At 53.9% G+C, this 27851-nt stretch overlaps 1 protein-coding gene across 1 annotated transcript in view; it reads left to right on the forward strand.

Moving 5' to 3' along the window:
* The window catches only part of LOC100899371 (Down syndrome cell adhesion molecule-like protein 1), a 183255-nt gene extending 158366 nt beyond the window's left edge, over window positions 1-24889 (forward strand). The window contains 14 exon segments of the mRNA XM_029112184.1: window positions 1370-1530; window positions 4666-4810; window positions 5697-5977; window positions 7899-8060; window positions 8174-8244; window positions 12146-12398; window positions 13188-13469; window positions 15613-15788; window positions 18778-18930; window positions 19148-19286; window positions 21046-21266; window positions 22065-22206; window positions 24446-24584; window positions 24784-24889. Coding sequence (XP_028968017.1) covers window positions 1370-1530; window positions 4666-4810; window positions 5697-5977; window positions 7899-8060; window positions 8174-8244; window positions 12146-12398; window positions 13188-13469; window positions 15613-15788; window positions 18778-18930; window positions 19148-19286; window positions 21046-21266; window positions 22065-22206; window positions 24446-24584; window positions 24784-24889 — 2431 coding nt within the window.
* The last annotated feature ends 2962 nt before the right edge of the window (window positions 24890-27851 follow it).

Genomic DNA, 27851 nt, shown 5'->3' on the forward strand with positions numbered 1-27851 from the left:
GTCCTACCGACCCCCCCCCCCCGCTCTAAAAACCGTCGCTTGCATCGACCTGCAAGCGATCATCAATAGGTGACTCGTCCGCCGTCGCGAGTCACTGCTTGCTCCCCAATGGATTTATTTACTCGAGTAGATTGGCGGCGTCGGCGGCAAGAATTCGGGGAAAGGAATGACGGAGCTGCGTGCCAATGAGAAATATCGATGCCTTTGCTTGCCGATGATGCCTAATATCCAAAAACTCGGCTATGCTCGTTGCCTCTCTCGATTTATTGAGTCCGACCAAGTCGGGCGGGGTGGAGGATTTTTGCCACTAGTGATCACACTCGATCGGGTAGAGGAGATTCCCCACCGACCCGGTCGCGACGGGGAGCTGAGCAATCGCATGCGGACGCGGTTGGGTCCTCGAGATTAAAGTGAGTAGATCGCGGGGCTATCATCGGCTCCTCGCGAGGATCCCGTCTTGTCGCGGGACTCCCGTCGACTGCCGAATAATCACCTTTATTTCGCCTCATCCCTCGGAATTGCATCGTGAGTTCGTATAAATCGACGTGCGAGAGATGCTCTGAGGGAATGAGCGAATCGACGCGTTTCTCTTCGGAACAGATCGGTTGAACGTCGAATGAATAGATGGCGAGTCTACGGCCAATGGCTCCCTCATGAACGTATGCTTGTCAATTGTCTCGTACTGTTCGTTGTAAGAGACTGCGCGAGCCCATGGTCCCGGAGCCCGCTTGCGAAGCCGGCCGAAGGATCGGTCGGCGAGTCTGTCGGCCAACCGGTCGGTAAACGACGGGGGTGATTCGATGAGACGTGCTCTCGGACGAATTGCGTTCTGCCAACTGGCCTGTCCGCTCGGCTATCCGATAGCTCGGTCAGCCCCGCGCGTTCGGTTTCCCCCTACCCGGCTCACTCCACAACGCAATCAAGTCGAGCTTCGACGTAATAATGCTAAAATAGGCTAGTACACAGGTGGTCGTTTCTATTTGTGGTGCGGCCGCGCCCTGCTATGTAGGTGCAGTCCGACTGCGGTGAACTGCCTGATCGGACGGCGTGAATTGATGTACGCCACAAAATTATAACCAGATAGATCAGAATCATACCGTAACGAGATAATGCGCGGAAGTAGCTCGAGGTCGAACGCGAGACCGGGAATCGACAGCATGGGAGCTCGTCGAGGATATCGCTCTGGATTGGACATTTTCCGAGCATTTGGTTTCTGTACCTTTGAAACTTCCCGACTTCGGAGTGATCCGAGCCCGGGATTCGAGCCCCAGGGTCATTAACTTGTCCGAGTTCGTCTGAGACAGACAGCCCACTATCGCGAAGCGAGTCGATGTTTTTAATGCCTCAATCTCTTTCCAGATGAAGCTAGCGACTTCCATGGGATCGTTTCGAGTCCGCACATCCACGTGCTGGAAAACGGCTCTCTCAACATCATCTCAGTGCAAACGGATGACAAGGGTCGATATTTGTGCGAAGCTGCGAACGGCGTCGGACCTTCGTTGAGCGCTGCTGTGGATCTCGTCGTCCACCGTGAGTAGCTTACCGTAGAGGAAACCTCCTCCTCATTCCTCTATTATTCCTATCCGGATCGCCATAGACAGTTCGCAGCAACGTTCTCGAGAGCAATATTTTTTCGTGTGGGGTCCGAACGAATCGCTCCCGCCCATGAATAGTGAGGAGGATCTATTCACCCTGCTGCGTCGGGACAAGTCATCGCACTTCTGCCCCGGGGATACGTCCGCCGCTTTTGTGAACGCGGAAAGCCTCAAAGTGGATCTCGAAATCTGTGACATGATATCTGGTGGCCTGTCATCTTTCCTCGGTGCGTCGCTCGGCCTCGACACACTGAGCTGTAACCTCCCATCGCTCCGGCCGTACTCTTGCTTCTCCGTCTCTGAGCTTCTTTTGACAGCGGGAATGATGAGGATATGGACGTCTCAGATTCAACCTTTCACCCGACCGAGTTCTCTTCCGAACAGCGTCTGAAAACCTCAGCGACGCGGAGTCGTCCCAACGAGCATCGTGGAGGAATTTCCCGGAAAATCGCCCGACTCCGCCGGTGGTTTGTTCATTTCCCATCGGGAGACGAGAGGGAGAAACAAATTAACAATTCAAATTTCGTGGCACAGCGACAAGAACGCTGTCAGTCATGAGAACTGTACGAAGAGACTGCCTCAGAATTTCCTGAAGGATCAGCGAGACATTGCGCGGAGAAGCCTTTTGACTGACTGCGAGGAGACTCTCGGAGGGAAACAGCGTAAAGGTCGTTTCCAGGGAAGCGCAGCGCACCAGAGAGGGAGTTGGAGCATGGGAATCCCAGGGGCAGTTTGAGGCCTTTCAAGGAATACTTTCTTCGGCAGGCAAAGTCGCTGAAGCGGACGTTTATGCGCGTTTGTTGTACAGCCGGTGGAAAAGCCGCTCGCCACCTTATGAGTTTCGTCAACAACAAAGCTTTTAACTATGCAAAACTCGCTCTCCCGCTCTCCCTGACAACCGAGCGGCTGAGCGGAGTTCGTGATTGTTGTTTGCGACTGAAAGTTGGCTTCCGCGCTTTCTACCTCTCGCACCCTCGTGTCTACGGCGCGGCGCCGCCCGACGCGCAGCAACGAGTGCATCGAGTTGCGGTACGCAACGACTTCGCCGAGGACCGAGAATCGTAGCGAGTTCGACGGGTAAACGACTCCGAACAGACCCGAACATCTGGTCGCGCGACCGCGAATCCGTGAGCGCGAGAGGACTCCCGGGAACAGCCGCGGCTACAAAGACTCGATGCGTCAAACCGTGACGACAGGATAAGCGTCACGCTCTTCGTTGTCCATGTCAGTGAGCAAATGTGATCTTTGCGAGACGGCGGAAGGATCCGGACGGCGAAGGAAACGGCTGGATAAAGAGAAACCCGCTCGACAACACGCCCTTTATACAGCGGGGCCGTCTGTTGATGACGAACATTGCACAATGATCGTCGACTCGTGACACAGCGCGCCGTCTGCAACCTTACTAGCAACAAGCGTGACAACGATGACGACACCGAGCGCGTTGCCCTACGCCAGACGCGACCCGAGCACCTATGATTGAGCAGCGGAGGCAGTGGAGCGAGCGAGATGATAGAAATACATATAAACACACGCAAGTTGCTGATCTGGCCGATGATTGAATGAATGAGTGAGTGAGTCGACAACTCATTCGAGCATCTAGCAGAAGGAATTCTCGATCCCTCGGGAGCTGGAACGCCTCGGACTCTCGACCGCGATACCAGGCATCAACGTTCCTTTTTCGGTACCGTTCTAACTTCTCAAGGGAAAAGTGTGGGAATCCTTCCGGACTGGCTGTGAGTGAGCTATCAACCATAGCGAGGTTGATCGGCCATTGTCGGTCACAGCAAGCCGGGTAAGGGATTTAGAGGAACGTGCCAAACGACTTCCACTCAACTTCAGACACACAAGCTCTCGATGTGCGACCATCTAAAGTCTTCCATCCATCCAAGCAGTCTACCCGTCGAGCCGGCTGGCCGAGCAGCTTGATAGAGGGGCGCGAGGATCGTTGCTCGGCGAGATGATCCACTTCTAATCCCAGAGCGTTGCGGATCCGGCCACGTATCAACCATTTGCGCGTCACGTTCCGTTTGAGGTCTGCTCGCCAACGCCGCCGTTGAGTGCCTGTCTCTTGAAGGCTTGACGAGCGTTTATGTGTCTCTCCTACGTAGCGTCGTCGACACTTTCTCGCTCCTCGCTGACCTCAGTCCTACAATAGAATGAGCGTCTCATTGGTGTTCAGCGGGAAACTGTCATGGCATACGATCAGGTACTTCATTGCTCTCCGTCGGCACGGGCTCCTGGAAGAACTTCGTCTCATTTGAAAGAAGTATTACTTCATCCCCGAGCTGCCTGTCATCCTATTTACGGATCTCCATCATTTCTTCTTCATTGTTGCCACAGAACTTCGGCAACATTCAGGAACGACGGGCTGAAACTGAAACCATCGGAGCTCTGTGCTCGTGAGGGGAGTAGACGACGGTTGAGGAGACGGAATTTTCGGATCGATGGTTTGACTTCTTCTCCCGCATCTCGCGGATGGATTCATCGCTCAAGGAGCGAACTCTGTCTGGGAGTCACGTCGATTATGGACGAGCCAACGTAGCGACGAAAATGTCGAAGACAGACCCTGTCATCAATTCTGAGCCGCGGTTCGTGATGCTGACCATTTAGGTCGTACACTGGCGTGAACGATCCCGATAAACGATCTCGGTGCCGACTTAGTGGCTTAACGCGTATTAGCGCCCGTCCGCCTGGGCGCTGCGTGCCCGTCTTATGGTTCGCTTATTCCTCGAGTAACGGAGTCCGCCATCCCGAGTCTTCCGCAGTCGATGCTTCTTTTCGTAGTAGGTACGCCTCTTTCTGCCCTCCCTCGATGATTCCCGGCAAAATGCAACTTCGCGCGCGAAATGCAGCCCAAAGGTCAAGACACTCGACGGGGGCCAACGGTGTCTCGGTGTCGATCCTCAGAAAGGTTTCCGCGATGCCGGGGAACTGCCAGCCACCGGGCGTCTCGTCTCTCTGTCGTTCCCGTTGAGCGAAAACTCCATAACGACCCGAATACGGGCCGGATTAGTTGAAGTAAGCTCGAGAGGATTCTCTGACATTCACGAGACCGATCCTTCAATTTCAGGAGGTCCTCACATCACCGGACTGGCGAAAAGTATGCACGTCCGGAGTGGATCGGAGTCTAGTCTGCCATGCACTGTTTCTGGCGATGAGCCACTCTCCATCATCTGGAGTAAAGACGGCGTGTTCCTGCCGGTGCATGACGAGAGGTGAGCTTTTCCACCCCTTCCTTTTGTTCCCCCGCTGCTTCCATCCCGATCGCTCGCTTCCCACGATTCATCCGTTCGTCCGAGCCCGTATCCCACGCCTATTCCCCCTTAGCCCCTCCTCCCCCACCGCCGGGTCCCGTCCAATCCGTGTGCGCGCATCGTTTGCGTAGCTTGTTTTCACCGTGGGTCTGACATATTCGTCATATCAACGAAAGCGATCTCATATTCAATAAGCTTGCTTGTGTGACGGACCGCTAGACGGACCGGCCTGTAAATACATTCATGCGATGGATCGGATTTGACTCCTTTCGGGACCTGCAGCGATGGTTGGCGATGCAGGTGCTTCTCTCCTCCCCTTTTCCAAGCGGTGGCGAAGCCGGTCGAGCCAACAGTACCGCGCACCTCGGTCGCGCCGTGCCGAGGAACGTCGGGATCTGTCAGGACGTAAAAACGTCAGTCAGTCGGCCACGGGGGGCCGACCCTCCTCCCGCTGGATGGCTCACGGGCTGCCTGTCTGGCTAACTGGTTTCCCGCGCTGACTGGGACCCCGCTGATGGTCGTACCAAACGGCGCCCGCTTGATACCGGGGGAGAATCAAAGGCACCCCGGCCGAATACGGGGGAGGGGCGAATCCGAAAGGATCCATAGACAGATGGACGAAGCGACCAAGCAGGGAAAAAGCGTCGGCTGGCAACGTTTGCGAGGAACGCCACCGCCGCGGCTCACCACGCATTCGGTCGCCGCCGCCGTTGCACTACCGCCGATGTGTTTTTGCCCAATTATCCCAATTGGCTCTTCGGGTGTTTCCTTTGCTCTTCTTGCCCGCGAGCTCCGCGCTCATGTGATACCACCGCCTAATGCTCGCCGTGTTGTTATTCTTCCACAGATACATCATCAACGAGGAAAAATCCTTCTACGGCAAGAAGTCGGTGCTGCGGATCCGTGCGGCTGACCGGGCGGACACAGCAACGTTCTCATGCACGGCGAGCAATCCTTACGGGAAAGCATCGGAAGGGCTCCGGCTCATCGTACAGGGCGTACCCGATCCTCCAGACGATATCGTGTTCTCCGACATTCGTAGCACTTCAGTCGTTGCCAAGTGGAATATACCATATTCGGGGAATAGCGACATAAGCTCATATACCCTCAGTTATCATCCTCTAACCGGTTAGTGTTTGTTGACAACGAACTTTAGTTTCCGATTTCCCGTGAATGAATATTGTACATGTGATGTGCATGCGTACGTAAGTGGCGAAAGATCCCTGTGGCAAGCGAAATGTGAATTCCGCACCGAGAGATATTCGAAGCGTCCGACGGGCTCGGAGCTCGAACGAGAGATCTGCGGAGCTTAACTCGTGATTGATGGAATGGAGCGAATCAATTCCCGAACGCACTCGTCGGCCTCCGGTTTTTAGTGATCTCGGAACGCAATCGGAAGAATAATGCTCGGAAGGATCTTGGAAAGCGGCAGCTTTCAGCCAACTAGTCGAATTCGCAAGTCTGGATTCGAGGCCGTGGAAATGGCGAAGAAGTGGGAACAGAATGTTGAGAATCGGGGAAACTCCTCCAGAGACGAAGGATGGGGAACCGGGAGAACATTAATTTGCCAGTGGAGATACAATGGCCGGCCAAGAAAAATCAAGACAAATAGTATCGTGGTCGATGTCGTTGTCGTGCTCCTTCTGCTGAGATCCTCTTCCTTCCCCTCTTCCGTCCCTTTCCTTGTCCTTGTCGAATTCCATTGTTACAAGTACGACGAGCCGCACTTGTGCAACTGCTGCAAGGAAAAGTTTGCTGACAGGAAGCGACACTGGGGAGGAGGTTCTTCTCTGCCGGGTGGCCCTTTCCCCTGCCGGAATCCCGGAACTACTCCCCGAGGTCTCAGCCGAGTATAGTTCAGTTTTTCTGAAAGCGGGCGAGCGATGAAATCACCAGAAATACCAAAACCACGATTCTGGCTGATCGGGAACGATCCCTCGCCCAAATTTCCCGAGCGCGACTAGTCCTTTGAGAGTCTTCTCGACAATTCATAGTTTGACTTCTCGACTCACGGTATAATTCTTCGGGATCCTTCGAACAGAGAGCCCTTGGCGATTTGGGCGGGCTTTATTCCCACGGGGTCGGGTCCGTAATCGCGAGGCTCAGCTGTCGAATAGATATTCCCTCCCTCCCGCGGCCCTTCCGGCGGGCGGGGTAAATAGTTCTCGGACAGGAGTGGAGAAGAACGCCTTGAGAGACTAGAAAAGTGGTTAGAGATCGAGCTTCGGTCTCAAATGGCTCTCGGGATCGACGATTAGAACGAGTTTGTCAAGCGAACCAGCGAACGAACGACTGAGCCGATCAACGTTGTTAGAGAGTTGGTTGCCTGGATCTCGTTGTCTGGTCGGTTGCGCCGACGATCGCTTGCCTCAACGGTTGCCTCGTTGCGTCGGTTGAGCTTCGTTGAGTGCTGGCTCGCTCGTCTCCCTAGCTGAAACCCTTGTTTCTACAAGCAAGCAGAGAATACTAATGGACGCTCAGGATCGTACTAGAGACGACGGCGGCCGCAGCAACAACACAAGTTTAATTTGTTCGTAGAGTTGTCTGTTGTTCTGCTGGAAGCATGCTCACGTCGCTCGGGGGCGGAACACCGGGAGCGCGATGAAACAGCACCTCCCGAATGGGCTCGGAGTGAAAGGCTCTCGCGCGCCGGCGGGTCGCGTTGGTGGAAAATTCCGCGATGGAAACGCTCAGCAGATTGAAACTCGCGGCGAGATTGAGGTAGAGCGGGAACTTGTGTCATGGTCGAGATCCGCGAGAGTGGAGACGGGATGCGATGATAGTCGCTCCGGGCGCGCGAGCCCCCTATTTGTTGCTGCGAGGGGTAGAGGCAAATAACTGCGGACGAATGAAGCGTTCGAGGGACCGACGAGAGTGAGCGGAGACGGGAGAAAGATGTTTGCGAGCGGAGGGAGGTAGTTCTGCTGTTACAAGTGCTAACGATGCCCGAGAGGACACCGAGCCAGCCTGCGAGCGAGCGAGCGAGAACCAACGAGCGTACGGACAATTAGAGCGTCGAGAGTTAGTTCGTTATTTCTTTTCGTTTCAGAGCCGGAAGCGACTCGTGTGGTGACGGTACCTGGCACGTCTGCTGATGCCACGCTGCAAGAACTCATACCTGCAACTCAATATCAGTTCATGATGAAAGCCAGCAATACCTTGGGCGACTCGATCTTCAGCAAACCCGCTCTCGTCAAAACTAAAATGGACGGTGAGCGAAAATTCCGAGGATTCTTCATACGTTCCACGCTTCTCCCATCGAGATCCATCTTTCGAACGAATCTCGTCTCGATGAAATAAACGACTTCTTGATCTTCCCCGCAGCCCCGAAAACACCGCCCTCGCACATAACAGCTTCGGCCGTGGACTCGCGCACGATTCGCGTCACCTGGCGGGTAAGTTCGGTCCTGCATTCGTTCGCTCACGCAAATGTGTTCGACGGACACTTCTGTCCCGACTGGACGGTTTCGTTGTCGAGGAGAATGCAGACGATTGAGGTTCTAAGACTCTAAAGCGAGAACGGATCGCGTCCTGTCGGAAACAGCAACCCCTCCACCCCGGGCGTAGCTCCGTGAGTTTCGCACAGATACCACGCCGTCACGTCATTCGGAACTGTCTCGGTGGATCATGCGAGAGTTGCGCAGCTAGTTGGCCGTCGGTCGGCTCACTGTTCGGAATCGATGAGTGAGCTTCGCTGCTCGCCGACTCGACCGAATTATCATATTCCATCATTGAATCCAATCTCAAGCCATCAAGGGACCATCAGCCGAACTTGTACATCGGCGCCGCCGACAGCCCTGGCGGGGAAACGAACACCGGAGCCAGCTTCTGAGTGAGGGAACATATACCCCACACGGCGTGTATCCATATTTGGACACACACGCGTTCGCGAGTCCGCACGTAGGAGCGCTAGCTTGCGTATTACGCCGGAGTGTGGGCGGGCTGACCGACTGACTGACTGAGGCTCGGTCGGTCGCTCACTCAATCGGGGAGCGGCCGACTTCGGTGGAAGTCCGACGGGGGAGGGGCGTTGTCCAGATGGACGTAGGAGGAATGGACGTCAGACCGAAAACTTAGACTTATGCGAAAACTCTGCTCTCTCTTCTCGCACCGATCCCCCACGCGCGGAATCCCCATCCCTCCGTTCATATTGGTCATATTCGGCTTGGTCGAGGCAAAACTTGCTCCATCGCATCCATCTTTTCACTGATGGTGATCGGGGGAAATGAGGGGGAAAAGTAAAAGAGTTTGCAAATTGAAAAAAAAGAGAGTCTAGAGATCCCCATGCACCGCCCCCTCCCTCCGATGGAGCCCCGCGGAACGACCCCGTGTTATCCTCGATTTCTCCCCAAGCGTACACGGAGCGTTTTGACCGAGTCGGTCTTCCCATGAACCATTTCGTGGAGCCCCATCTCGTCATCCGAGCGGAGGAACGAGCGAGCGAGCAAGCAAGAAGAATTTTCCGTTTTTTCCTTCTTGCTTTTAGGACTTGCCTTTTTAACGGCTATGATGGATGTGGATCATCGCGTCCGCCTGTTTGTCCGTCGGGCCGCCTGCGCGCCGGCCCCTCTCGATTCCTCTCCCGATATCTCGCCAACGTTCCTTTCTCCAGGCGCGCGCATTGAACCCCGTTCCCACGTTGCTCCGCTAGACCGACAGCAGATATTGAAATAGTTTTATCCGTCGGAGAGTTCGAGCCTCGACGATCATGTGCACGGGGCGAATCTCCCCTGTTTTGTTCGATGGAAAGACTATGGCGGCTAAGCACCAAAAGAAATCTGAGAGAGAGAGAGAGAGAAGGTCTTGCAAGGTACTACTGATGCTCTCCGGCCGCTGAGAGATCCAAGTATGGAGCGATGGGTTGGGTGATTGATGGCGAACATCTCCGATGATCGTCCTGCCCGCCTGCTTAAGGCCGCTGCGGCTGCCACCGCCGCCGCCGCTGGTCAGTATTGGTCTTCTTTTCTTCCAACTTCTCGGTCAGCCGATGCCTGGCACTAGCAGCCGCGAACTTTTCCACTCGACAGACGGTCGCTCGGCAGCAGTCAAGGAGAGTTGTGGCAGGAGAGGCGACTAGACAGTCTCTCATCGCTCATTGTTGAAATCTCCGGGTGTTCGACTCCGAAGTCTCTCCGACAAACTCACTCGGCCGGCCAGCCAGCCAGCCTTTTGCTCGCTTTCCTTTCGATGGATGAATCGCCGGGAATCTGAATTCCGCCCGGAGCAGGAATCGTCTTTTCCTCGCCCATGGTCCGCGTCGATTGGAGCCGCCAAGCGGTACCGGATCCCGTGTGATTCCATTGAAACTCGGGAAAATCCGGCCAGGGCGAAGAATATCATAAGCCGGAGAGGAATAAGCCGTGAACCCATTTCAATCAGTGTCCCCGTCCTTCCCGTCGTCGGTCCATCACCATGGCGTTTCCCATAGCTCTATAGCCCGATGGAACTCGTGTCATTCTCACGCAGCGATCCGGCCGTCGAGCTCGTAAGCCAGCAGCCGAGCTCAATGCTTATCCTAAACGTAATTAATATCGTCTTCGAGCGCGGCTCTGCCATCTGCACTGAGCGCGGCCGCGTTCCTGCTGCTGTTGGTGGTGATGACGGTGGTGGTGCTGCTGCTGCTGCTCCCGCTGCTCCTAGACTACTTTCTATCGATCAAGTATCAAATACGTTAATTACTCCAGCTGCTCCAGCGTTCTCTTTTCTCTCGCCTTTTCTCCGTCTCAGTGAGAAGCTTGTGCGCCGCTCCGTTCCCGAGAAGTTGGCTCGACGGAGGAATGCTCTCGTCGGCGCGGCGTCGCGGTCCAGTTCAAGTTGAGAGCTCCTTCCTTCGGCATGCGATCCGTGAGCGATCCCCGAAAGGCGCAGCTCGTCTACCAGTCAAAGACGCCTTCATTGCGAGCTTGCTTTTCCATGCTCTCATTTCTTCAATTCTGTGGAGGCATCGATTTACTCTGAATGGATTTGCTGTACCTTCGAAGCCATTCGCAGCCAATGGAACTTCGCCTTCGGCTCGCAAAGCTATTCATGGCTTCGGTCGCCGTTCGACGGACCGGCTTGCCACCGGGAGCCGATTACATTCGGCGCTGCGTGAACTCAAATCCGAATACACAGCCGAATTCCAATGCGTTTCCGCGTTCAATTCGCAGGATTCTGTATTTTCCAATACGTGTACGCGATCTGGATTGATCTCCGGATACAGAGAAAAAACGGATTATCGATCCGACGATCATGGATTCCGAGAAATCTAGGGGTCAGTAGCTCTTTTGAGAGTCTGTAAGCCTTGGAGACTAACAATCTGTCGAGTGGGAGCGAGCTAATCTGATCCGCTTCCGCCCAATTAGGCAGGCAACTATTTAAGCCGGCTACGTAGTGAGCTGCAATTCTGGCAATGACCGAATCAGTCCGGAACCTGCAGCCAACTCATCCGACACGTGATCGGAGACGATCGTCTCCCCTGGAGTTCTCGCTCCGAATCTCCGTGAGATCCTGCGCAAGGGGCAGACGGAGAGGAAAGTCCCAGGTTGACTCCATGATTTAGAGAATCAGAACTCGCTGACTCGCAGAATTTCCAGAGCGGTATGAGAGAGGTCACGAGGCAGCGCTTAGCGACGGGGTGGGAAACTCCTGTCACGGAGCTATAGTCATGGATCACGGCATGTTTCCAAAGGGACGAAGTACACGGATTGGAGTTCTGGAATAGAGTTCCGCGGAGCGGAGAGCACTTGGATACAGGCCGCCTCTGACGCGCAGGGCTCTCGACTACTCGTCGGTCGAGCTCGATCGTGTCAGGTTGCAGGATTTCTAATTCCGGAGAGGCTCGTAATTTACTCGATCGAGTGCTTCCAATCTCCACGGCCGTTAGAAGGAATGTCTTCGAGATGAATATGGAGGTTGATTTTTCTTCCCGTTCTCTTTCGCCCCCGACATGCTGGAGCAACTGCCAAGAGAAATTAGCATAATTTGTCTATTTGCAAGTCGGTGTTATTTTTTCTCCACAACGTTTCGATTGTTCGCGACTTGAATGATTTCCACAAGGGGAAAGCTCTTCAATGATCGGCGGAACATCAATATTCGGAGAGAATCTTCGAGCTCGGTGAATCGCTGAATACTGAACATGACGGGACTCCTTGAGGGATCATCACTTGATTCATGGACTTCGATCCGAACACATAGAGATATGAGAAATTCTCGCCTCGGCCGAGAGGCGGTCTCCTGTGTCGTCGAGGCGAATTACATAAGAGGATTCCGAGAGGGAGGAATTCATGAAAATATTTTGAACTCTTTATCTTGCAGAAGCCAGCCGAGCGAGCGCGGAACAGTCATCTCTCGGGATACTACGTCGGCTACAAAGAGTCCGATAGCGCCGAGCAGTTTTCTTACAAGACAGTCGACATCGACCACAACAATCAGCCCACTAACGGTCGAGAAGAGTACACGATAACAGGTCTGAAGAAGAACACCAAATACAGCATCGTAGTGCAGGCGTTCAATCCACAAGGATCCGGGCCCTCAAGCAACGAGCTGGTGGTGAAAACCTACGAATACGGTATGTCGGTCTACCCGGTTTAATTTATTCCTCCCCGCCCCTTCTCCTGCGAGGCTCGTCAACGTGTCCCGATGCTCAAGCCTCGGAATGTCTATCCCATGATGCAGATTCATGATGAGAGATGGGATGAATAGCGTGATCTGCATCGAAAACTACACAGCAATCCCAATACTGTGGGACTTTCCTCCTTTGAGGGACTTTCCTGCCCCGACGAGGCATATCTTGAGTCCTGCGCTGATTTTGTACCAAATGAACACATACGGACGCGTACATACGTCGAAATCGGTATTCAGAGTCGCCTGCCGGAGCCTTTCGCTTCGAGGAGAATGATATTGTGGGGGGTTCGAATCCCTACATAAAAGTCATGGAGGATTTTTGTTTCGCGCAAATCTGATCGTTCATCCCTCCTCCTTTCGTCAGGGCATGTTGTTGCCGTCAAGTGCAGCCGCTCATTTGCGCGGACACGCTTGACGAGATAGCACGTTCAAGGGTGAACTATTGTTCTCCGGAGGTGATAACAAAGAGGAGATGAGCCTCGAATGGAAGCGCTTATCCAAGAGCTTCCCTATTGTATAATAGAGATGACGGCGGGGACATTCGCCATTGGCACAGGCTTATGGAGAAAAAAATCCGGAGCTACTACATAGACGTTGCAAGCGATGACGGGTGAATTATTCTCGTCGAGGCCCAAACGCTCGTGGAACAGCAGCGACAAGATTGAGTGTGTCTGCGCGCGGGAGTCGCTCTCGAGTCCTTGAACACGTCTAAGCACTCGTGTTTCGGTTGCAGATCCTCCACCGAGCCCTCCGCTGAAAATTATCGCAACAACATCGTCGTCGATCCACGTTCGTTGGGAGCAGGACCTCGCGAAGTACAAAGTGACTGGCTACCTTCTGCACTACAAACACTCGGGAGCCGAATGGAAAGAGATGCAGTTGCATAGCTACACGACTAACAAGATCGTTGAGGGATTGCTGTGCGGGACATCGTATCAGATATTCCTCACGGCTTTCAACGATATTGGACGAGGAGAACCCTCCGCTGTCATCGAGGTGGCTACTGAAGGCAGAGGTAAGTCGCTCAGTGATTCGCTTCGAGAGCGGATCTGTGATCCGACCCCCCCTGGCAATCGAGCAGAAGTTCGTCTGCGTCGCCCGGAAGTCGGGGACGATTTCCAGCATCCTCATGGCGGGAACCCTCGACGACCACCATGTCAGGCCGTGATGGGCGCGAGCCAGACCAGCAATGAGGATCAGAAACAGACGTCGACGTCAAGCGTCAACAGAAAAACAGGAGACAGACTACAGAGCGGACAAGAAGATAATACGAGGGACTCGAATACGGTGCCACAATAAAAGAGGAGGACAAGCGGGCCAACCGGAGCATCTGACTAGCGCGTCAGTTGCTCGTCCGGTCCGCGAGCTCACTTGGAGGACGGCGGCCGCAACGACTATAACAGTGGGACGTAATGGCAAAAGGCTCCCATCCCGAGGAATTGCTTTTGGTGTGCGAACGGGGTTCTTTGATTACTTGCTGCGCAACGTCCGACCGTCACCCACCGCCAAACCAACTAGTCAGGCAGGCATCCCGTCGGACTCCGACGTCGACGTCGGGGAAGCGAATCTATATACAGGAGGACAAACGCCGCCGCCGCCAGCAACGGGTGAGCGGTCGAAGGAACACTGTATGGCTCCAGCGGAAGCCTGACGACTGTGGTCATAAAGAAACACAGCGAATACAACATCAACTCTCGCTGGTGATATTCCTCCGGAAAAGGAGCGATGAGGAGGTCACACGACGAGCTTCAGCTGGCGTCGTCGCTCCGACCGCCCGGCTGACGCTCCTGGGCTACCCAACCCAAACTATTTGGGAATCGTGATCGATACCTCTCGATTTGCCATGAGCCATGGAATTTGAGGGAATGTCGGAGAATCTCAGATCCGCAAGATGAGAATCGCAGCCCGGAGCTCGATGGCGATTCGCGAATTTCTTTGAAGTCGGGCGTGCGGAGAAGCGAGAACGACAGTGGAAAAATCCCCCAGGATGTGCCGACTGAGTGCGTTCCCTCTCGAGCGCGTTCCCGTCGATGCTGAAGATCGGCGGAGCAGAGGCACGTAGGCACGCGACAGAGCTTGCCAGCTGGGGAAGAACCTGGACAAGGACACCGAAACCGACAGGAGCCGAAAGCGAGCCCGAGTGGAAGGACATCTCATTAATTCTGCTATAAAAATATATACAACACCATGCTGGACCGCTGGCGATAAGCTTCGTTAAGCACTCACACCGCCTTACCGACTTTTTCTCGGGAGCTCCTTCTGTTCAGGTAGTCTGGTACAGGGACGGTCGCTTATTTTGTGTATGAGCCCCTTGGCTTAGACAACGCATGACTCTACAACAACTTCATTCCGTTATCACCATGGCGGACTCAGGGTGTCGTTGAGCTGTCGCAAACCAGACAACAGAATGCTCCTCCCATTTTGAAGCCACTTCCGCTGAATTCTGGGGACGCTGACGGTCAAGATCCTCATCTGGCTCCCGCAGCTGACCGTGCCGGACGTTCTCCAGCCAGCGATTCCTCGTCGAGATCGCCATACCTCCTAGATCGCGGAGAGTCCTCAGGACATATGTGTGTCCGAGCGATCGCGACTCTGAAATTTTCTTTCCCCGTTTCTTTTCGTACCCGAGACTTCCGAAAACGTGCTCGGGAAACAGCGTGGGATTCTTCGGAATAACTCGACTAGTCGTCAGGAGCGTGCGCGTGCCTAACAGTCGTCTGCGGAGGAGTTCTTTGGAAGCGCTAAGGACAGGCGGAGGTTTTCTACCTTTTTATTTTTAAATCGGAAGCGTTTCTCAATCGTGAGCAATTCCTCGTCGAGGCGAATTCGGAGAAGAACTTCTTCGAGTGTATTTCGAAATCGAGGTTTAGTCTTTTATGTCCCTAAGTCGGCTTGCGGTCACTAACTTCTGAAGTTGAGCGAGCGTATAGTTCGAAATGCAGTGGTGACTAGGGACATTCTGGTTGGCGGACAGATTCGAATTCATTATAGATAAGCGTAGGGACGAGAGACGCAGCACTATTCGGACGGAACAGTGGGAGAGAAGTCCGACGATTGGAAATTATTTCCGTCCCGAAGGCGATCATTCAATTCCGGACGTGAAGCGTCATCATCAAGAGCGTATTCCACTTAATGAGATGTTTTTATTTCTTCCACAGCACCAATCGCGCCGCTCAGCGAAGCGTTCATCTCGAGCAACCAAACGACGGCGACATTGAATATGGCGACTTGGGGAGACGGTGGATGTCCCATAAGACATTTCGTAGTTCAATACAAACTAACAGCTCATAGAGACTGGATTCTGCTCTCGAACGACCTGATCAAGGAGAAACAGGTCAGTACAATCATTTATTATACAGCCAGAACTGGTCGACCGCTAAACGGCGGAACTCTTTCATCTTCCATCTGAGTACAATTTACCACAGCGTTATCAGGGAGTTTTTTATCGAATAAGATCTCCATCCTTCGGTCGGCTAGCGATGACGATTCCCTTTGGCATTGGTCGAGCATTACAACTCTCACCATCTTTCCACACCAGCTGTATCCATCGCCTTTTCCCAGGCTGCGAGGGTATCCTTTGAGGCGAAAAGAAGAGAAGGATGAGAAGCGGAACGAAACAGAGACCGGACCAGCCTCAATCGGAACCCTAATTAAGTGATGGCCTCCAGGGGACCCTATTTCTCCCTCGCCGGCGGCGGGGCGAGAGGGGTGCAGGGTGGGGAAATAATGCTTAGCGGGATTATTCTCTCAGGAGAAACTCTTCCGGCCGCCCCGGAAGACACGGTCCCGCCAACGGCAAAGACCCACTCCTGCGGAGACCTCCCTCATCGAGCGTCAGTTGAGATTCTCCAGCTTACGAGTGGAAAATATCAAAATTGAAACCGGGCGGATGATCTTTTAGAGCTCATGGTGGTGAGGGAGCTCATGGTGAGAAATACGTCAACAGCAGCTTCGGCGACGGTACTTCTGCGTATCGTCAGCGGCTGATGTTGGATGGCAGACGGACATAAATGCTGGCCGCGCCATAAAGAAGCTCTGCTTACCCGTCAACTCAACCGCTTACTTATACTTGTTATGGCTGAGTCGTTGACGTTCTCGAGACTTCTCGGCTGGTTAGGCGTGTTCTGGCTCGGCTATCGCCACAAATATATGTGCCACTTTGCCGTCGTCCCTTATCGAGACGCCCGAGGCGTACGCCTCTCGCTTCGCTGACCGACCATCGCTCGTCCGATTTTGCTTTCGTTAGTCCGCCTAGCTTTGCTTGCTTTCCGCTGCTCACACGGCCGGAGCCCAACGAGCGAAGCGAATGCCACTCCTGATCTGAGAACAGCGTTCTCAGCTGCTCAATGGTTCGGAGGTCAACTACGCCTGGCCGGGCGGAAGGCGCTTCGGTCCTCGGGCTCGCTCTCGGTCGTGATCGGAGCCCGGTACATCATAGCTGGAACTCGAGTTCCTTCGAGCTGTTGGTCGAGCGTGCGCCTATCTGGCTGATCGCTCGTTCGCCTGTGAGCTCGTTCACCTGCCGGCGACGACGCGGCGGGTTGGAAATGGGCGTTCGAGAGTCGAGAGCCCGCAGTAGCTTCGATGACGGCGACGTCGACGGCAGCGGGGAAGCAGTGGGAGGATACCTGTGTTCAACGAGATGTGAAGGAACGCCAATGCAAATTGCGGGTTGCGGAGCAGCCAGCATCCAGAACGAATCCCTGCAAGCGGTGCTTACTTTCGTGCGCGTGCTTATCTGCTTGCAAACGTTTTCACCGCTCCGAAGAAACTTCCGACGCGCTCCCTATTCACTTGTTCGGATCTGGTACTTTCCGTTCTTAACCGGTCCACAGAGCATGTTGCCTTGCCTCTGGGAGATTATGGGAATTAATTCCATCAACCTGGATATGGGGTCCTCAACCCTCGCAGCAAGGACGGAGTTGATGCAATGATCTCCTTCCCCCAAGAGGAGCGTTTGATTTCCGAGTACCCCCATTCTTCTGACTTGCTGGTTGTACCTCGCTACCATTTCGCGGTACTGAAGAACGGGTAGTGCGAAACCGCCTCCGATAGACGTTGAATAATCACTTTTCCGGAAACACGTTGCGTTCCAATCGCCCGACCGTCATTTACACCGAAAGTTTCCGAATCGGGGAAGATTTGTCAGCGCGGGAAGTCTCCCCAAAGCTCTGCGGGACTCGGAAACCAGAACGAGGTGTGCATCCCAGCATCATTTTCCCACTCTCGGGGGAGAGAACGTCTCCGCTCCCGGGATCAAGGGGATCTTTCGGTGGTTCCACGGAAAGCGGCGTGGTCGCGCGAAAATCCAAAGACGGAAGGGGAGCGAAGCGGGAAGTAGATTCAATATTCAGGGCTTGCGACGGAATGCACGCAAGAGTAAACCGAGACAAACCGAGCAAGCCGCTTGATTTCTTATTGGATTTGCCGTTCGGCAGTATTTTCTCATCGTATTCTCTTTCTTCGGCTCTCTTACAATAGTCAACGGCGACGAGAACGAATCGTTGGGAAAGGAGAACCTCCGAGGAGGAAGAGGAAAACTTTTAAGCTAAAAAAAAAATCTGAGAGTGCGAACTCGAGTCCGCCCCACTCGACGCACCCTTCAACCCGTCGAAGACCTCAGGGAGAATGGGGAAAGGGGGTTTCCTGAAGAGCGGGGGGGAGTGAAGGTCGCAGCTCATTGATGGTGCTCCCGTTGCTCACTCTCGGCTCGATGAGACAAAAAGCGTAGATTTTTCGAAGCTGGAATCCCTACCGATTCTCGACTGCGATGTATCCTGAGATTTCGTCGATAATAACGGGACGTTTTCCGTCCTGGCTTCTGACACGTTCGCCATCTGATAAATCTGGCAGCTCAAATCGAATCAAAAATTCAACGAACTTCGGGACCCTCCAGCCGACCTCCCCTACTCCGGCTCCAGTGTATTCTACTCAAGACTCCAATCCGCAAAGAAACGTTATACGTTCTCACTCCCCTCATTCCGCTTTGCCTGTTCTTTCGCTACGTCGTAGCACTGTGTATTCGATTCCACCTGCCTTAGACTTCCGGACGGAGAGCAAATCACTAAGAAACACACCGGAAGTTTGAAAACCGTTTTCCCGATCCTCTCGCTGCTGCTGTGGGGCCGCCGTCTCGGCCGTAGTCCGACAGTAGCCGCCGCGGAGGTATACGGCTCAGAGCTAGCCGACGATGTTTCCACCGCTGGGCGTTCACTATAAACTCCGTCGTCAACTCAATGTTGTAGACCACAAAACTAGCGAACGACAGCAGCGACTATGAAAGGTTTTTACGAGTTTTTTCCCTTTCTCGGGCGTCTTTGCAGGTCTTGGCCATTGGTGACCTCCAACCTTCCTCGTGGTACGAGCTCCTCGTCACCGCTCACAACGAGGCGAGTTATACAGAGGCAGACTACCAGTTTTCAACGCTGACGCCTAGTGGAGCGACTATTCCTCCGCCACTTGCGGGAACCAGACAGGTTTGTCGCTTGTTATTCGTCTCTCTATAAAATAAATCGACGCCCGTTTTCTTCCCTCGGCCAAGTCCTAGCCTCCAATTTAGAGCGCAACAAATTTTCGCCGCGAGGTGAACGTCTCGCAATGGATCACGAGGAATCCTCATCGATTGAATATATTCAGGATATTACGTATTCGCGACGTTCGCCGTCGATGGCCGCTGACTCAACCGACTTTCAGGTCTCCATGCTCCGCGACCCCGCTGTCCTGGTTCCCGTGCTATGTGCCGCCACGGTCGTGATTCTTCTGATCTCGGCTGTGTCTTTGCTCTTCATGAGGAATCGTCGCTGTCAGCCACGCACCCACGGAAACGAAATGTGTGAGTACGCTCGTTCCTTCGTTCCAGTATTCGGGCAATTCAGATCAGGCGGTCGTCGGAGTCGTGTGCAATAATTATTACAGAGAATGACGAATCAGAAGGCCGTCATCGAGATATCTAGTGCTCGGTTTGGTTCAGCCTCCGAGCCAACCGACCAGCCAAGCACGCACAGAAAAACGGAGTCGTCAGACTCCCTCGGACGGTTAGAGCAAGCCGAAACTCATCGCTATTGATACCAGCGCTCGTATCACAACGCTAGAGCCCGCGTGTACATTGCTGGGAAGAGAATCCCGCCGCCGCAGGGCGTACACGGAGGTGGAACTTCGTCGTCGAAAGGCTCGTTCGTCGTCGACGTCCGACAGACGCGATTTCCATATCAAAAGCGTCACCTTGAATGCACTCATCAGCTGGCCACGGACCCGAAGGCTTTGAGGCTCCGTCGAACTCGATGGCAGCGTGTAGGATGTCGCCGCCACCGTCGCGCCGCCGACGTCCTCCATGCCGGGACGGCTTCGATGATGCCGACACTTGCTCTATCGTCGAATGATGTCGCTTGTTGCCGAGCGAACAAAGAATGCGTGCTCTGTTGGTCTTCCCTCTTCCATTCGATAGGCAAATCGTCTCCTCGCCGGACTCCGCTCCGTCATCGTTCCCAGACGTGAGGGGAGGATCGTGTCAAGAGTCTCCGTCATTTTCGTCGGTGCCGCTGCCATAATAGTGTCATTGAAGCAATCGACATGATATGTCGACTCGACGTCCTCGTCGCTCGCTTCTTTCGTCATGGATTTGATTCATGCTTTCAAACGCATGGAAAAAGCGGAACTCTGCAGGCTCGTCGTTCTCCGAGTCGTGCGTCTATGTGTTGGCGTGTTCGTATTGTTATGAGCGTCGTAGTCGTAGACGCCGTCAACAACGACGGAGCGGCGGCGGCATCGTCAGCGGCCACTTCGGAGAAGCAGGTGGAGTGAAGACGACCGGCTTGTCTCCCCTGTTAGCGCACGCACGCCGAACATTCGGTCGGTCGGTCGGTCGGCCGTCGACCGGCCGGCGGGCGGACAGGCAGGCGGACTAGCTGGTTGGCTGCTCACCGGCACTTCCTGCAAACCCAATTTATTCCGTCGTACACCTGTTCTGCTCCGACAGGACAACAAGCAAGAAGCTCATAGCGAGCCTGTAGCAAGGTCTTCTACCGATTGGCAACAACAACAAGTCCCATGGTGTTGTTGCTGCCGCTGCTATTATTACCATTATTGTCACTGTTGTCGCCAGCGCTTGTTCTGTAACGAAAGACAACGTACGCCGGGCGACGTGGCTTATTGCCCTACAGGATTGCGCGTCGGGCCGTCTGTACGCCGCACTTCTTGTTCCCCTGGATCGCTGTCCGACCAACCATATTCCTGCCAACAGGCGAAGTCGGTTGGGAGAAATCTCCAAGAGGAATTGTGCATCCGAGGGGCAACGGCTTCCTTAGACGGGGAAATCGTCACAGGGCATCATGCACTCGACCGGAAGTCCAGGCGGAGATTTTCTATGACAGTTTCGGTGGAGAGGGAAATTTTCTGCAGGGGGTGTCTCGTTGATATTCTGGCAAGCACTCCCACGCAAAATGCAGGATTATTTCGGAAGCATGGAGGGCATCGGGAGTTACCATGCTGCCTGAAGAGAGTCATGCCGGATATTTCGCGCCTCCGAGATTTTCCTCCAACGAGCACTTCTTCATCAGCTGCTGTGATAAATCCCCTATTGGTTCAATTCGCAGGCCAATCGAGAGATGATCTGTCTTTGAACACCTACGGAAAGTGCTCCAAGGACCCTGTCAACGACATCATGTACAACAACGATCATGAAACATTGTACTGCCCATACGCAGCGCAGCAGGCTGCGGAAGCATTCAACTTCAAAGGAGACATGGTCGCGGAAACGCTGCGGAGAGTCGCCAAAAACAAGGAGCATACGTACGAGGTGCCTCACCGCATTAGGGTGAGTTGCCTCTGCATACAACTCCTTAGGGAACCTCTCGAATATCTTTTCTGGAATGGTCATCATGAGCAGAACGAGAATCGTACCCGGACATCGGTACCCGTCGTTCGGGGGGCTAGGACCTCGGCTCGCGGATCAAAACGTAGAATCTGTCCCGTTTCGCCAGTCGGTTCTTCTAGTTTCGTGATCTTTCTCAATCCTTTTTCGGAGTCGATTGTGACACTCTAGCTAGCCGGAGCTCCTCAGCCGACTCCGTAGATTCGCTCTCCTCCTCGGTCCCCTTATTTCCTCGACGCCCTCCGCGTGACCGGGTGAGGTTCCGCTCTTTTTTTGCGCTCCATTGTGATGCCCTGCAGGGGATTTCTTCTCGGCGGGGTCGACAGGCTCAGCAAGCAAGGTAACAGATTGCTTCTTAGGAAGTGAGTGAAGCAAAGTGACATTCTTCCAGTCAGGTCGCTCGGCGGGCGGGCAACTAAGCAGCTAGTGGAACAGGACCTTTCTTGCTCCGTCTCAGCCGCGCTCAAAGGTCTCTCCGTTTTTCTGAAAAGCGTCACCTCGACAAGCTGTCAGATAACCTCACCTCCACCGAGAAGCCCTGGATTACGTCACGGGGCTAGAAGAATCGTGCGATGCGGGCTGCTTCGGCGATCCCGATCCAGCTCCTGTCGAGTGTACCTACCCAGAGACGTCACGAAGTTCCCATTCGGACGGGGAAAAAGAGATGGAGAGGACGAATGCTGATCGTGATCGAGAGAATTTCAACGACGTAAAATAAATGTGTTCATTCGCCGATTTCAGGCGGTGCAGCAGGGCTACTGCAATGGGGTGTCATCATCTGCCACATTGGAGCGATCCGTCGGACAAACCCCAAAGCAAAAATATCGTCCGCTGTCTTTGGGCAGGTCGTTCGACCAGGATCTGTTTGAAGAGGATCTCGAACGTGAGTTTAAAGCCAAAGCTATAGTTACCCCGAGGGTAGTAAGGTGGGCGGCATCGGTCGGTCCACCCGCCGCCGCCGCCGCTCCACCGGCGGTGAGTGGACCACGAACCCGGAGCAGGGGTCCACATCAGGTCGAGTTAAATTCCACTCTTTGAACGTTCCTTCTACGTTCTCGGGCTCTCATCGTCCCGACCCATCTCCAGCCTCAACCACTGTGACTGCTGCTGCTGGTTCTTCTCCTCTAAGCAGACGTTCTAATTGGATGGACTTCGAGAGCACACGGCTGCCCAGCTGGCGGCAGGCGATGAACCCTTGTATCCGGGTCGAGGAGGCTTTTAATCCACAGCCGGTGACGCTCTCAATGGCAACGGCAGCGCGGTGAAGATCCCTGGGATCGTCCACGTGGTTGTCGCTCCGGCCGTTCAATCCTCGCCTCGGGTCGATTCGGATTTCCCGGGGTTATGCCCGGCGATACCCTCGAGCTTGTCATCGCTCGCCTTGAGTTATTGGAACTTGACTCCTGGACAGAGGAAATTCATTCTGATCGATCGTAGTACGCTCCGAGCTGCTCCGCAGACAGACGGTTGAATGGTAAAGTTCGATAGCGCCAATTGCGCAGCATCGATCCGGGAGTGATAATTCTTCCTCGTTTTGGCCGGAACCGCGAGAGTGAAGGATCGAGCCGACGCGGCCGGCCGTCCCACACCGATAGGGCGGGGGGGAGCTCTCGCGCCGCATTTTTCATTGCAGCCCGCTCATATCGATTGCGGATGCCGCGGAAGCGTTGAAATCGCCTCTCCAGTTTCGCGCCGCTGTCCGTTGCACAAAACGTTCGGGAAAGAGCGAAATATCCGGGTGAATGGTAAACTGGCGAGCTTCGACAGTTAATACTCTTTTTCCCTCTCGAGCTCCTCGGCTTACCTCTAAACTTTGCCCGGAGAACTTTTGGACGGGGGCGAGCTCGCCTTTCGACCCCTCTTTTACTCGTGAACTTCATCCACCGGCGAGCTCGTTCCGAAACGGCACCTCCCCGAATGGTGTCATACCGTAATGGGGCGCAGCTTCGCACGGAAGCTAATAGGAAAGTCCGTACGTTTCTCGGATCGTTGAAGGAGAATGAATGAGTGATTCATGCCCGGACCACCGACTGCTGAAACAGATTGCGGCTGACCGGTCAGAGAAGGAGGAGGAGGTGGCGGTGCTTGCAAACGGTCCTTAACGATTGAACTTGCGAGCCCTCAGACTCTTTCGGAACTTGTCAGGTGCTTCGACTCGGTGGAGTAGAATCCGCGGACGAAGCTGGTCATGACAGCGAATTTTCAACTTTGAAAAAGCAGCACACCGCCCGGTTCGGGCGGCTGGCCCATTTAGATTCGATTTTGAGAAAATACTTCTCTCGACCGAGCCAACTGTAAAATAATTCCTGAAGACCCTGAGTTCGGAGCTAGGTCCCGACGCAGCGGCATGAACATTTTTCATCCGGAGCTCCGGAGATCGCTCCTCTCATCGGGAGAACGAAGCGCTGCCGCACCCTCGATGGCGCAGGGACCCAGAGCGTGGCGGTTATGGAGATGGCAAGCCGCGCGCACGCCGAGGATAGTACGGCAAGCTCTGCTTCCTGCCTCCTGGAGTTGAGAAGGAACCGAGAGCCGCAGAGCGTACCTGCGAGGTAATTTGGCTTCCGGAGTCTCGGGGCCGCGGTGCTTCTGCCGTTGCCGCCGTCGCGAAAGGATCGATGGAGCAAAGCGTTTGTCACGCGACACGACCTTGGTATGCCGATGTCACTTCAATGCGGCTTCCCCCGAACGGAGGAGGGGGGCGATCGAGCCAGCGAGCGATCGGAGCATTCAGGCAACGACCGCTTTGTTGTAGCAAACGTAGCGAGCGAGCGAGCATGTGAACAGGTGAACGAGCTGTGTTCTACAACATCAGCAGGCACGACCGAGGTTCCGGTCCTCCGAGCTCTCGATGGCGCGGCTGCCGAGATTTCCTCAGCAACGGGGATAGCGCCCCTAATCCTTCCCGTAGGCGGCTGATTCCGACTGACGATTCTCGATGCAGCGTTTGCTACGAATTCGGGCAGCAGGAATCGCGCAGAGACCTATCGTTGACGTTTTTGAGAGGGTCGAACGATTCCGGGGTTGCAGCGAGTGGAAAGGGCACTTTACCTAACCTTATCTAGAGGAAAGGGAATTCCCACCCGGAATTCTTGGAAATTCTATCATGATCTCGTTCGCAGACATGTACAAAGAAGCGGCGGCCAATCAGCACAAACAGGAAGCGGTTTCATCAATCATGTCGGGTGCAGCTGAAAGCGACATTTGCTCGTCTACGTACGAAGACGACTCCATCATCATTGGAGATGCTTGTCCTCAAAGGTAAGACATTGCCTAAGCTTCAGAGAGTTTTTTTTCGCTGAGGATCTAGGAACTCCCGGAATTCCACCCGCCACTCTTGAATTATCCCTGAACGCCTAGGTTCTTTCCTCGTGCGCGGACTCGCCGTCATGAGACCGAAATATTGGATCGGGCCCCGCCCGGTAGTCATCGGATGCCTGAACTTGTCGTTCAATTCCAGATATAATTTCAATAACGGAACTCTGAAAACCCAACAACCCGCAGGCTCACAGAGCCCCTACGCTCAGCCCAGACCGATTACAGACAAGTGGTCGGTGAAACTATGAAAGCAAGGTTTGTAGTCTGAATACCAACGGACTTTCGCTCACGAGCTATCTGAAGCATGCAAGTCCACGGGAGCTTCACCGGCGCGGCGCCGCGAGACGTTGTCTGGGAAACGTCGAGATACGAGGGTGTTAGCAGTTGACGAGCCGGGGCATTGAGATTCTCGCGCGGTCTGTCTCAAATCCCCGTTTAATCTCGTTGCAGATAACGAGGACGACGGTAGCAGTGTGTACTGGATCGGCAGCAGCGAAGAAAACCCGTGAGCGAACCGACTCAGCCAACCCCCGTTCCTGCGTGCCAGCTTGTCTTCCTGTCCATCTGTAGGGCCGTCCGTCCGTCTATACGACTGACTGACCGACTGACCGACCGACCGACCGTCCGTCCGTCTGACATTGACTGACCGACCGATTGAGCAGCCGTTCGTTGGCAACGGTTGCCTGGCTGAGTCCGTGAATAGTCGAAGCGATCGGTTGAAATTATATACTGAGAATTCCATTACGTCCGTTATCACTCTTCAAACACACAAGCTCCACCGTCGCTCTCCCCTGACTTGCTGCAGTGCCTTATACGGCTGAGCGGTTAATTTGTATGTAATTAAAGAGAGGCTTTATTGGAAGACAGAGGGAGAGACCCACGGGGTCGACGCTTTCCGACAGACGACGAACACACACGCAAGCGAGCGAGCGAAGTAACCAACCACGACGATGACGAGACCGCGGAGAACCAACAAAAAAAAAGAAGAAGATCCGGCGACGGAGGCACCGAAGGCTCAATGTGTACATAGCCCGTCGTTCATACGTTCATTGCACGATGGAGGACGGTGCTTTCGCGACAGTGCTTCAGCAACGGTACTGCCCAGAAACCCTACCTGCCCTAGTATAGGGATCGAATTTCTTAAAACGAATATACGGAAAACTTGAATGATTCTAGTTTACTTGGAGTTCGTCAAAACGAGTATCTGTCCGCTCATAAACGATCCCAGAGTCAGCTGTTAGATCGATCCCCGGACAAACGGCGCTCTGGCGCGGAGCGCTCGCGGCTTTTCTCGCCGCCGCCGCTGCTGCTTACTACCATGCACCGTGTCGGCGCTGTTGCCGGGGAACGATTTTCGTCCGCGCTGCCGATCGTGGGCGCGACTTGTACAGGTCCCATCGAGGACACATAGGTTCCCAATCTGGAGACTAATCCTAATTCGACGCAAAGAGGTTGTAAGTCTCGGTGCCAAACATTTTGTAAAGATTCGATACAGTCGACACTAAGGAAACAAAGACACGATGCGGACGACACCAGCCCATTAGCTTCTCTAAGCGTCGGAGATCATGTCCTCAAGCGGGATCAAGAATGGTTAAGGGGCTGTTGAGTCTATCCATGAGAGATCCTCGTAGAGGAGAGTGATCGAGGCTCAAGAGAAGTTCCGGGCTCATCGATGGGGTGGAATGCATACAATGTCCACAAATGCAAAGAAATGGCTCCCGCATCGATCCCCTGGCCGTCTCTTCCAAAACTTTTCTTGCGGCTCAAAATCCGAGCACCCCCGAATTACTCAGAGCACCTTCTGACCCACCCGCATTGATGTTTCCACTCCGACACCACACCTCAGATTGCTCCAATACAGATACGACGAAGCATTGAAAAAATGTACGAGAACTTGAGGAGAAAGCCAAGCTGTGAATACACGCTGTATTATAACTCTGTGATATAAAGACAAAACAATGTACACACACACTCGAGTGAGCGACTGAGCAGCGCCCGCGGAGCTCCCCGACTTACTTTGGAGAAGACGGGAGCTGTTCTGATGGAATGAAAGGAATCAAAAGGAGCACAAGTCAGCAGCGTGTGCGAGATGACCTCAAGTTTCTACTCGATCGCCGAAGAGTCTCACAATCTCTTTGATGAGATTCAAAATCATGCACCGCCTCACGAGCGTATGACTTGGAAGAGCTACTCACTCGCTTAGAAATTCTGCATCGGTCGACATACGATCGACGACTTGTAAACCGTACGGCTTCATAACACGGTAGTAAAATACAGAGTCCGTAGACGAGACTGAACCCGACGGAGACCCCGCTTCCGATCGCTGCGCCGGTTCGCTGAGAGATCAGCTGAGTTTATGAAGTACATACATCTGAATGCAACTCGCCCTTTCGGCGATGGTTCTTCTTAATCACGTTGTTTGTTGGATCTTTGTAGAAAAACGAAAATAAAAAAGGAAAGTGTGTCGAAAGAACGGCGAAGGAAGAATGGATAAATAATTCAGATGAATGACGGAATCCCTGGCGAGATGAGTATATGAGTATGAATGGATGAAAATCATCATCGCTTCCGGAAAGCTTCGAAACTCGCGGATTAAATTCCGTCACGCAGATCCGCCCGGTGTTAGATTGCGTCATCCAATAGGGATCGCGGAACGAGCCGGAGTCGGAGGCATTCGGAAGAAATCGAAAGGCGTTGCATGGAACATTAAGGCAGAGGACACTTGCAGACTCTTCTATAAATTATTGACTTTGGTATCTTCCGGGGATGATGTCGCCAAGCAAGAGAATGATGATCCTAATATTACAGATTATAATAAAGGTTTGTTTCTGGATGAAGAAGTGCTTTCGTGTTTATTTCATAAAGATATGCTGTATACGTGACGTCCGAAATCGTGCAACACGGCTGGCCTCCGCATGAAGCTGATGCCTAAACGTCGACGTCGAGCCCCCAACAGGGATGCGCGTTTTTCTCGGATCACGGTCGAAAAATTAAGCAGAATACGATGCATTCCACGGTAGGGTTGAGATCTGTGACAAATATCCGAGCCCAGTCTCTCGCTCGTTGGCCTGAGCTCTGTGACGGTCCACTTGATTGATCACGCAATGATTCTGTCTCGCCCCGCGAGCTCGTACCGGGGAGAAAAAGTTCTGGAATCGCTCAGGGGACGCAATATAATTGGGCTCTGGAGCGGACTCTGGATTTCGCATG

The sequence above is a fragment of the Galendromus occidentalis genome, unplaced genomic scaffold (assembly GCF_000255335.2).
Source record: "Galendromus occidentalis unplaced genomic scaffold, Mocc_1.1 scf7180000077485, whole genome shotgun sequence".
Taxonomy (NCBI): Eukaryota; Metazoa; Arthropoda; class Arachnida; order Mesostigmata; family Phytoseiidae; genus Galendromus; species Galendromus occidentalis.